Raw genomic sequence first — 11,994 nt, 5'->3', positions numbered from 1 at the left:
TCCCTGCTCCTGCCAACCTAGCAGTTCAAAAGCACATCAAAGTGCAAGCAGATAAATAGGTACCGCTCCAGCGAGACGGTAAACAGCCTTTCCGTGTGCTGCTCTGGTTCACCAGAAGCGGCTTAAGTCATGCTGGCCATATGACCAGCTGTGCACCAGCTCCCTTGGCCAATAAAGTGAGATGAGCTCCACAACCCCAGAGTCGTCCACGACTGGACCTAATGGTCAGGGGTCCCTTTACCTTTACCGAGAGAATTGCTGGGATATGTTAAACTGATGTCCATCTCCAACTTCGAATTAAAAGATGTGTAACAGAAATGGCTCATGCAGCGAAGTATTTTAACAACTTTTCTGTGCATGCAGTAATGGAAAAAGCTTGGCTGCTTGGATTTCTTCCTGACAAACTAGACGAGACTGCAAAAGTACCCTAGAATTGCAGAGTTGGAAGAGATCAACACAGGATCTTCGATCCAACCCCCTGCAATGCAGGAATATGCAGCTGTACCATACGGGGACAGAAATCTGCATCCTTGCATGTTATCAGCAGCATGAGCTAACCAGCTCTTGGAAGATTAAATGAGAATTAAATGACGTTTATTCATTTATTCACATTTATAAATCAAAAGAAGACGCCGATAGGCAACGAATGCTTCCCTCGTCTCTTCTTTTCCTTTCAACGAAAATACAAGACCCTTCGGTTCCCTCATTTAATACAAAAAAGCGAGCGAGGGCTTCTCGACGCCTCTCTGCCCCGCCTAGACAAAGTTGCGTAATGCCTCTCTCGCCTAACTGGAACGAACTACACTTCCCAGCATGCACTCTGCCAGCCCGCCTTCCAAGTTTTCAGGGAAACACTCGACAGAAACGAAAGCAAATGTTTTAGCGTCGCATCTTCCAGGAGGAACGCTTGGCGAGGCGAGATCTGCGCGACTATGGCAAGTGATTGAGCGTTGCCTTTTTATATCTGCCTTGCTGACGGGGACTCGTGGAGCAAATGCTGGGTCTTCTGAAGCTCCCTAGAGGATGGTTCTTTGGAAAGACGCCGAACCAGGAGCGTTTCCCCGGGGTGGAGTAGTCGCGTTTCCAGCGCCCTCCGATATTTCCCTTCCTCTGTAGCTACACCAAATTGCCAAACAGGTTCTGTGCCCGTGTTTCCCAATTTTCGGTGTTTATACTACATTTTTTTTTTAAGATTTGCCTTGAGAGAGCCTTTAAACCTCTTTTGTTGACCACCAGCATTACGCTGTCTATTTTTAAGTTCTGAATAGAGTAGTTGCTTTGGAAGACGATAATCGGGCATCCGCACAACATGACCAATCCAACGAAGTGGATGTTGAAGAATTGTTGCTTCGACACTGGTGATCTTTGCTTCTTCCATTACACTGGCATTAGTTCGCCAGTGGGAGATCTCCAGTGGCGGAGTATGTTCCATCTTAGCAAATGCTTGGGTTGTTTTTTTTTAATCACACCTTAGACGCAGATCAGTAGAATGATAATCTGCATGTGCATAAACTAATTTTAAACCTAGATTGTTAAGAAACTTAAGTTAATTTTTCCAGGAGCTCTTGAGCTCCATGTTTTTATGACGTGCACTCAGGAAACTTTGTTTAATGGACCTCTTTTGGTTTCATGCATTGCCTCTGGTAATTTGATAGGCGCCTTTAGGTACCTTAGCAACTGTTTGTGATCAGTATCGCTTGGTTTTGCACTAGCATGATGAATCAAAAGATCATTGCATATATTTCTGTCCTTGGCTTATACAAAAAGGTTTTAAAACACATCTCCATCCCCAGTACCAGGTTGGCTTGGAAAGCACTGCAATAAAACTATGGACATAAGATGAGGGCCCTTTGAGCAGGAGGTGCAGAAGCTAGATAAGGATCTGCAGGGCTTTTCAGTAGATTGGTTTCTGACTCCCAATTGTTTAACAATAGCAACAAAAGAAGAAGCGGTTTTTTCACCAGTGGGCATTCTCAGACACATATCAGCAAATTCAAGGCTGCACTGTTAAGAGTTGGAAAAACTGGACAGTTTGCAATAAGGTAATAGATGGGGACGCAGGTGGCGCTGTGGGTTAAAGCCTCAGCGCCTAGGACTTGCCGATCGAAAGGTCGGCGGTTCGAATCCCTGCGGCGGGGTGCGCTCCCGCTGCTCGGTCCCAGCGCCTGCCAACCTAGCAGTTTGAAAGCACCTCCGGGTGCAAGTAGATAAATAGGGACCGCTTACCAGCGGGAAGGTAAACGGCGTTTCCGTGTGCGGCTCTGGCTCGCCAGAGCAGCGATGTCACGCTGGCCACGTGACCCGGAAGTGTCTCCGGACAGCGCTGGCCCCTGGCCTCTTAAGTGAGATGGGCGCACAACCCCAGAGTCTGTCAAGACTGGCCCGTACGGGCAGGGGTACCTTTACCTTTTACCTAATAGATGGGGAAATAGGTATGTGTGGTAACAGTTGCTTGAGACATGCAGGTATAGAGCGATATACAAATTTTATTAATAATATTAATCATAATAGCTTGATGCAACATCTTACCTCTCTGCAAACATGTCAGCTGACATAATCTAACCTTCTTGCAAATTTTAGTCATCCTGATCAGGTTGAATGGTAAATAAGCACATCCGGAAGTGACCTAAATTAAGAGAGTTGAAATGAATCATAGGCAACCTGGCCGCCTTACCTCCCCCTTTCTGTCTCTGATGGATGGCAATAAAGGATACAGTAAACAATTTTCCTTCATTGCTGATGAACTTTAGACTAATGGCAACAGTGACAAGTTAATGATCACATTTGAATCTCACACTTTCTTCAACTAACTCAAGAGTGGTGTTGTAGCCCCACAGCCACACTGTGTAGTAGGTTAGGTTGAGAGATGGTGCATTGTCCAAAGTAATTCAGTGAGTTTAATTGCTGAGTGGAGATTTGAACCTGGGTTTCCAGCAGCCAGTCCCATCAAGCTTACCACTGTGTCCCAGTTGCTACTAGCATCCCTTTGTAGTTCCCTTGCTTTCCGTGGGAAAAGATTCTCACAGTGGCTTGCATATGTAAGAGCAATAACCAGCAAGGCAGTTTGTTGCAGTCCTTTGTTTTCTGGGTTGCCCCTGGTTGCCTTCTCCTGCTCTGCATGCTTTTCCTGTACATATATGCTTCCTATGCTCAGGCCCCTCACTGACCCGCTGGGCAGTCATTAAAAAAACAACCAAATATATATGTAGTTGTGTTTCTGCATTCTTGCATACTTAGGTAACGTTGCTGCAATGTGCTTCCTCACCTTCCCTCCCCCCCGAAAAGGTGTGCAGGTATACTCCAGTTCTGATAACTAAGAAGTATCTGGAGTGTGTGAGAGAAATAATTTTCTATTGTTAGGGATAGGGGAAAAAATCTGGACGAGGAATTTTGAAATGATAACCAAGATGAAAGACATTGTGGAATGTCAAGATGTCTGTTGCATGCAGTGTTAGAAACTGAGATATGAAATGGCATCTTAAACCTAGGTTATGGGCGCAACAACAGAATGTCTAGGCACACAAGAATACAAAGCTGAAAATGAATGAACTGCAGCTAAAATATTGTGTTCATTTTTCACAAACTCTAGTCCTTTCCCTGCCCACTCCTTTAATTTTCTTAAGAGGGCCTCTTCTCCGGTCTTCAGAGAGTAGCTGGAAGGGGGGAGGCAGAAAAAAGTCCTCCTTTCCTTCCACTCTGCAGTTTTAATCTGAAAACCTAGGCTCAGTACTGCGCCCAGAGCTCAGAAATCGCCTGCACTAATGAAAGTCCCTGTTGCAAAACGCGTCTAGGACAATGGGAGTTTCGAACACTGGTTGCATGGGAGTTAATTCCTGGTCATTGAGGTACTTTTCCACTAAAGATGAGTCAGACACAAGTGGGGAAAGGATGTAGGATGATGTGTGGACTGAACAAGCTACTTGTGGTACTTATGGGTACAGATCACATGAAGCACAGCTAATGCAGATGTATACTTAGAGAGAGCACAAACCAGCAATCAGTCTTAAAAGTTTCCAGTATATTGGATCAAACTCTACAGAGAGTGGATTATTTGCATTCTCCAGCTGTGTTAGTAACCCAAAGGACAAACTGCATGGCAGTGCTAATACTAATTTTACTGCATGACTGTCGGCTACAGATAACTGCTACTGCTTATGCCTCTTTATGGGACGCAGGTGGCGCTGTGGGTTAAAGCCTCAGCGCCTAGGGCTTGCCGATCGAAAGGTCGGCGGTTCGAATCCCTGCGGCGGGGTGCGCTCCCGCTGCTCGGTCCCAGCGCCTGCCAACCTAGCAGTTCGAAAGCACCTCCGGGTGCAAGTAGATAAATAGGGACCGCTTACCAGCGGGAAGGTAAACGGCGTTTCCGTGTGCGGCTCTGGCTCGCCAGAGCAGCGATGTCACGCTGGCCACGTGACCAGGAAGTGTCTCCGGACAGCGCTGGCCCCTGGCCTCTTAAGTGAGATGGGCGCACAACCCCAGAGTCTGTCAAGACTGGCCCGTACGGGCAGGGGTACCTTTACCTTTACCTTTTTTATGCCTCTTTATAAGATTAGAGCTGCCACATGGGAAGTTTGGAGGGCGCAGTATATGGTAAGCAGGTTATTTTATTCCACCTAGAATATCTCATTGAAGAGCTATTGCACTTCATTTACATTGCCCCAAGAAAGTTCCAAAAACTTTCCTTCTGTGTTTCTCATCACTCTTTAACTTGTTTTGCATTCTTTCTTCAGCTCATGGATTCATCAATTTTAGGAGGGTATACAGTGGTGGTTTTTTGTTTGTTTTTTAAATATACTTTTTAAAAGGATAAGCATAGTAATAGGAGGAGAGGTGCTAACATGTAGAACCAGTCTGGCTGTAGATTTGATTTTTGATTTTTATTTTGCCTCAAATGTGCCCTGGCTTATTTTTTTGGCTTTTCATATATATTCCTGCACTTGTGTAGGTTTTGATGGTTAGTGGCAGTAAATCTTGTCAGAGTTTGCACTGGAATGTATGTGCACTCCGTTGCAGAGTTTTGCTTATTGGAGAGAGAGTGGATAAGTTGGGTATGTCAAGCCTGAAGGTTAGTTTTCCCTATCTCTTTGGCTTCTATGACTTTAAGGATTGCCAGAGCTGAGTATGGCTGACCCGAGTCCTCTGGTATGATCCGAAGGGGTTCCGTCCTTCTGTCTGTTCGTCTGTCCGCCTTTCCTTCCTTCCTTCTTTCCTTTTACCTTTCATCATTCCCAAGGTAAGGGATGGGGCCAGAGATGCAGAGAACATGTCATTGAGCCATCCGGGCCCCTACATGGAGGTGGAGGGTCAAGGATGTGTTGGGAGGGAGGGAGGGAGTTTGCTGGTCTTGGTATTAGACTTTTTGTGCTCAACCTGTGCACCCAAGCACATGAGCTGAGGTGAGAAAGGAATCTTTCTGCCAGCTTTTTCCCCGCATAGGCATGAAGACTGGCAATAGAAGGCAATAGAAAGCCAGTAAAAGGCTGGAAGACCCCTGGAGTCCTGCATGCCAGGCATCAAGATATTGCAGGACAAACGAACCTATGTGTGGAATATGCTAGCTTTATTTGAAAACCCAGAGTATATGGGTAGGGGTAGTACCTCTTGTAGGGGCAGCTGGTCCGACCACTTTTGGTTCTCACCCTGCACTCAGCTCTCACCTGTGGCCCCAGGTAGGTCACTTTGAAGCTGCTAACACAGTGGCTTGACTTCACCCCAGGAAGCACACTCCATTGTCTCTTGAGACAGATGGATGACAACAACAGCAATTGATTACAGCCATTTCTAGCATTCACCTTGGCCTCCCTCCCCACACCCTGATTTTCTGACTGACATAAATATATTTCTCAGAGAGGGAAAAATCAAAAGCAGCCTAATTTTATTCTGTCAGCTGCCAGACAACAGCAGTGGGGGAAGCTATTTTTCTAGGAGGGGGTTTTAGGGTATGGAAAGGAAATGCCCATAAAAATCTGCTTCCTTTCCCAGCACTTCTAATACTGGGTAGCTTTAGCATACTCTGGAATCAAAAGTTTTGTGTCCCTTTTGTAGGAAATGTATACTTTTTTGTGCATTCTGCAGTTTCCATTCTGCAAGCACACAATAAAGAAGATTCAGTTCATTCTGCAGTCCTTTAGGAGAAAGGAATATTTAGCATGAAGTGTGTTAAAAATAGTCCTTGCATCGTCTTGGATTAAAAGTTTGCGGATAAGGTTGCTGAGCTGTCTGTTTGAGTCGTGTTTCTTCACTCCTTTTAGAAATAGGAGACAGTGATGGTAATCATAGTTCTGATTTCTTGTCATTTTATAATGGTTTTTTTTTTTTTTTAAAAGAGCCCTCCTACAGCAGTGCTTGCAGGCTGTAGCACAACTGCGCTGCCCTGTCTCCTTTCTGAAGCTGTAACCCAAGGAATAGACATTAAGTGCATTGTACAGAGATTTGATGCAAAGCTAGCTTAGGTTGCAAGATGTCAGCAATTATTGACAGTTCTTCCTATCATCGTCTCAACACTGGCACACCAAATTATGTGCAAAATGATGTGCTACTCCATACATACTAAAGCCATGTCACTCCTGATGGGGAATGGTGAGATTTACTGCTTTTTAAATAATAATAATAATAATAATAATAATAATAATAATAATAATAATCTGACTCCCCTTTGCAAACCAATCAAATATTTGGTGTCTATTTAGTGTCTGAGGTACAATTTTCTATTATAGAGTAAGGCCTATAGTGTTGCCTAGGCCGTGAAACTCCACACCCAACGTGAGAGATCTTCATCACCATAGTTTTATCATCATCATTATCTCTAAAGACTGTTTTATTTCATCATGGTTTTCAATTGGTTTGTTTGATGCCTTTGGGTAGAAAAGCAGCTGGTAGGTACACATTTTAGAAAAGTAGCCAGGGATTAGTTCATTCAGTGTTGAAACTATGTGCTACTCTTGCAGAGTGAGACCATTCTGTTTCATGGCAATAATAATAATAATAATAATAATAATAATAATAGTAATAATTTATTACTTATACCCCGCCCGTCTGGCTGGGTTTCCCCAGCCACCCTGGGTGGCTTCCAAGAGAAGATTAAAAAGATATTAAAACATCAGTCATTTTTTTAAAAAAACTTCCCTAAACTGGGCTGCCTTCAAATGTCTTCTAAACATCTGATGGGAGGGCGTCCCACAGGGCAGGAGCCACTACTGAGAAGGCCCTCTGCCTGTTTCCTTGAAACTTCACTTCTCGCAGTGAGGGAACCGCCAGAAGGCCCTCGGCGCTGGACCTCAGTCCTATGGGCTGGTTTTTTTTTTTTGGAACTGATGAGAACAAAAAATTTTTTTTCTGAATAGGAATTAGGCCAAAAGGCAGTTCTGAGGAAAATTTTATGTGCGCAGAACAGTGAGACACTTGTGTTTTGGTATTTCGTGGAATGAAGTCTATAGCGGGAGTGAGTGTTAATTATTTTGTTTTATTTTATGTTTCGTTGAAGCACAACATCCGTTTCATGTCAACAATACGAGCAATACAATTTCCTCAGCAGTTTGTACTTTCTGTATTACAAGGCCTGTAAAAATCCCCTCTTTTTTAAAAAAAATTAAGTACTATGGCATCATAAATTTACAAGCATCGCTATGCCACTTTACAGAGGTGGGAGCTGAATTGAATCAAATGAATAATAAGAATACACTTGCTGTTTATGCAGCATTCATCCTGATTTCTTTCGATGGAGGTTATATGCCTTCTCATCAATCAATTGTTATCCCACACTTTCTAGAAAAGCTGTTTGTTGCTTCCCTTATTGCATGTAGTCCTCCCTAGTTCCATTAACGAAAGCCCGGATGTGGACTCCTGATAGCACAATAAGACTCCCATCCTCATCCCACAGTCTCCCCCAAATCTGCTTGGGGGTTCAGGAGAACCTGCAGACCAGCATGTGACGGAGTGATTGTTCAGTCAAGCAAGCTTGCACCAACAGAGCAACCTCCTTAGCCCTATGTTGAATCCCACCCTTTGTGTTTGAGTGTGTTTGTTGCACCACACCACTTCCATCCACTTTAATTGGGCAAACTTAAACTTGGCAGTGGATGCGACTGAACCCCTCCTTAGTGACAGCCTGAAGGAGGGTGGGGCGCGGACCTGGCGCTTTCAGTGTCCCTTGTGTTTCTTCACAGGCCACCGCACAAGCTGCCAAGCCAAAAAGAACCATTGTGGTCTGCGGTGTTCCAGATGGCCTCCTAAGTGACGACGTCATGGCCGACATATTAATGATTCATTTTCAAAAGGGAAAGAATAAGGGTGGCGATGTGGAGGATGTTGCCTACCCGACATCAACAAAAGGAGTGGCATATGTAACGTTTGAAGATGAACGAGGTAATGTCAGGGGAAGGAAATTAGAATTTTGGGTCCTTAACTGTAAAGCGGAATTCTTGCTCTGTAAAACTCCTGCGTTCTTGACGTCCTGGCTCGGCGTACTCTGGGTTTGAAACCTCTCACAGTGTATAAGGTTGCTTGCCATTCGTCAGACATATAAATGCAGCGAGGCTTTAGAGAGAGAGCATTTTTTGCGTGGGTGTTTTAAACTACTCGCACAAGAATGGAACGTATAGTACGCTGCCTGGCAGATGAAAAAATTGCAGCTAAACCTCGGGGGGGGGGGAGTAAAATTGCTGCCAATTAATCTTCTAAAGAGACAGGCTGCCGTCATTCTCCTCGGAACAATTTTTGCGCGGTGCAAAAATAGTATCGGGAGACAAGTATCGAACATGGGTGGGGGAAGGAATCCCAGAGGAAAATGACCAATGAGAGGGACCCCCCTTCCTCCCCCAAAATCGAGGTATTCTGGGAATTGGGTTGGCAACAAAGCATTCTAACTTTTACTTCTTTCTACAAGAAAAAATCTGAATTCCTTCTCAGATGCAGAAAATGTTCTCAGGAAAGGCGACCACAGCCTAGAGGACAAGAGGCTGCCTGTGGGTTATCCCTTGAAAGTGTTGTCATATGGAAAAAGTGTAAGTTACCCCAGCTCGACTTTTCTTCTTCTTCTTAGAATCTACAGCCTTGCAGTTGTTTATTTTATTTATTTGTGAAACTTGTTAGTTACATCTCACTTGAAGGTCTCCAACTGACTTAACGCTAAATAAAAACATGCACATACATAATTATATGCACATACATAGAGAGAGAGAAATGGGGGCATGGGGGAAGTTGTGAAGTGGCAGGTGTCACCAAGGAGCTCTTTTTTGTCAGGACTGTTGCTCTTTGTTAAATTTCAGCTGAGATAACAATACAGCACAGTGAATGTCCATGTCATTGTGTAAATAATGATAACAGTAGATCTCTTCTCCATAGAGCTTACAGTCTAATGTTTCACAGAGAAGGGGCAACTGAGGAGTTGAGCAATGGGAGTGATGAGTAGATTATCAATGGCTACTGACCATAATGGCTATGTTCTACCTCCCGATGTCAGGCAGTGTTTGTCCCTGAATTCCTGGGAACCACAAGTGGGTAGAGTGTTGTAGCACTTAGGTTCTTGTTTTGGGCTTCCCATGACATCTAGTTGGGCACTGTGAGAACAGTGCTTCTGGACTAGATAGGGCAGTCATCCGATCCAGCAGGGCTCGTCTTAAGTGTAAAGAAACGCACACAGGTGCCTGTAACCTAAAAGTCTAGTGTTGCCTTTCAGTTATGACCTCTCTCTCTCTCTCTCTCTCTCTCTAGATTTTTACCTGCGTGACATGCATCCTCAATTTGTCCCCATTTGGAGAGAAATACAACTTGGAAAGTGTGGTGCAAGACTTCAAGAAGAAGTTCCCAAATTTGAGCTTTGGGCCATTACAGTCTAACGGGCTAATAAGTGTACAGGGTCCATTTTTAGCCATCAGTGCCCTCCAAAAGAATATCTTATTAAACATAAAGCATTCCCTTTCAGAACAACATGCTGCAAGAAATCTGAAAGCATCAGATCACAGGCCTGGTACAAGACAGGCAAACAGGGGATTATCCTCAGAGCTGAAAAATAATTTTGTGCAAAATGAAAGCAAGGAGGAGGGACTAACTGTTGCCCTTGACACCGATACATATCACTACATGAGAACATTTAGAGACGAGTTTTACCAAAGGATTCTAAAAGAATGTGGTGTTACTAGTTATGCAGCTGAAGATGGGGAGGTCACCACCATATATCTAAAGAGTGACAAAACAAAACCAGGTTCCAGACCGTTAAGATATGCAAAAGATAGGGTTGAAGGCTTGTTGGCAGAATTATATGGCTTTCTGCGTAAAGAAAGATTGTCACATGAAATGTCCAACAACTCTGAGAAGCGGAGACGTGAGCGTGCATGTGAGATGTTAAGGAGCCAGTATCCAAACGTTCTGGTTCTACTATACCCAACTTACATTGATATTATAGGATCCTCCTCAGACATTTATGAGTTTGCAAGACAAGTAAATAAAATGATGGGAAATGTCCCCAGAGAACCTTGGAGATAGGCAGCTGGTTACTTTGATCTCTTGAGGGCAGACCTAGATTTTTTGTTCGGCACAGGAGCTGCCACCAAAAATGGCAACCTTCTGTCGTGTTCTCTGCTTGTAACATTTTATGCACACTTGGTAGTGTTGTGGTGTTGTTGTATCGTCCATTTCCCAACCCCTGCACCACATCAGTGGTCAACAGAAGTGGTAAAATGGCACAGGGCAAGTGGCAATAAGGAAAAGTGAAAGCTTTACACAAGGCTTGTTTTTTGGCAGAAGTACTATGTTGACCAGGGACGCAGGTGGCGCTGTGGGTTAAAGCCTCAGCGCCTAGGACTTGCCGATCGAAAGGTCGGCGGTTCGAATCCCTGCGGCGGGGTGCGCTCCCGCTGCTCGGTCCCAGCGCCTGCCAACCTAGCAGTTCGAAAGCACCTCCGGGTGCAAGTAGATAAATAGGGACCGCTTACCAGCGGGAAGGTAAACGGCGTTTCCGTGTGCGGCTCTGGCTCGCCAGAGCAGCGATGTCACACTGGCCATGTGACCCGGAAGTGTCTCCGGACAGCGCTGGCCCCTGGCCTCTTGAGTGAGATGGGCGCACAACCCCAGAGTCTGTCAAGACTGGCCCGTATGGGCAGGGGTACCTTTACCTTTACCTTTTACTATGTTGACCATAATGGCTAGTTCTACACTGACAATAAAGTGAGCTGAAACATATTGACAGTAACAGTGAAAGAACAGCTGCTGCCTAATGGAAAAGCTGAAAGTAGAACAGTTTAGCAGTTTGTGGGTTTTTTAGTCTATAGATGTGACCTTTTCAGTGTCTCCCTCAGGATTTCAACACACTACTTAATAGAGCGGTTTTGCTTTCTGAAAGTTTTTGTTTCCTCCTAGCCTTTTTCTCTGGTCAAAACGACCCATCATTCTCAGCAAGTTCCTGCTCACTTGAGAGCTTTCTTCAGTGGTCCTGTTATATAGAAGGTGATGTCATAGTTTAGTGTGGACAGCTGAAGCTGTTTTCTGTGTTTGACAATGAGACCTGGAAACGAGATTTCTTCATGATGTATATAGTTCAATATCACCGGATTAAAACTGGCTCTGTTGGTCAATATGTTTCACATTAGTCCTTTTTGTACATCGACAATTAAACAAAACTGGAGCTGTATCTCTCATACCATGAGTTTTATAGCGCAGGGGTGGTTAGCCCATGGACCCCTCTCCCTTGTTGCTGAGCTTACAGCTCCTACCATCCTGACTATTGACCATGTTCGCAGGTAGTGATGGGAGTCTCAACAACATAAGTAGCTGTCTCGGTGTCTGAATATTGGTTCATGCAGGTCAGAGTTATCAATACTGGCAAGAGCTCTGCAGGGTTTTCAGGCAGCGGTCTCTTCCAGCCTTTTAAAGGAAGGCTTTTGTTCTTGCCCCTTCCCTTTTCCTGACCACTAATCCAGAGCTGAAAGAAATGTGGAGGGAGGTGCTGTTTTACTAAAGGGATTTGCTGGGAGGTCACTTCAAGGGAGATAGTTGAGG

General features: G+C 44.6%; 1 protein-coding gene across 1 annotated transcript; it reads left to right on the top strand.

The window, feature by feature from the left end:
* Positions 1-833: 833 nt before the first annotated feature.
* On the top strand, positions 834-11,570 carry RBM43 (RNA binding motif protein 43). Its single transcript, XM_079994586.1, has 4 exons — positions 834-935; positions 8,166-8,364; positions 8,908-9,002; positions 9,712-11,570. The coding sequence occupies exons 1-4, from the start codon at positions 933-935 to the stop codon at positions 10,480-10,482; spliced, it is 1,068 nt and encodes a 355-aa protein (XP_079850712.1). The 5' UTR covers positions 834-932; the 3' UTR covers positions 10,483-11,570.
* The last annotated feature ends 424 nt before the right edge of the window (positions 11,571-11,994 follow it).

The sequence above is a fragment of the Podarcis cretensis genome (assembly GCF_951804945.1).
Source record: "Podarcis cretensis genome assembly, chromosome: 1".
NCBI lineage: Eukaryota > Metazoa > Chordata > Lepidosauria > Squamata > Lacertidae > Podarcis > Podarcis cretensis.
Note: the sequence above shows the minus strand (reverse complement) of the source record. Positions and strands in the feature narration are given on the sequence as shown.

What these genes read in the sequence shown, in the direction of transcription:
- RBM43 (XM_079994586.1), top strand. An exon ending in AACGTTTGAAGATGAACGAG is followed by an intron (nt 8,365 to 8,907) that starts GTAATGTCAGGG and finishes ATTCCTTCTCAG; the next exon opens with ATGCAGAAAATGTTCTCAGG. An exon ending in TGTTGTCATATGGAAAAAGT is followed by an intron (nt 9,003 to 9,711) that starts GTAAGTTACCCC and finishes CTCTCTCTCTAG; the next exon opens with ATTTTTACCTGCGTGACATG.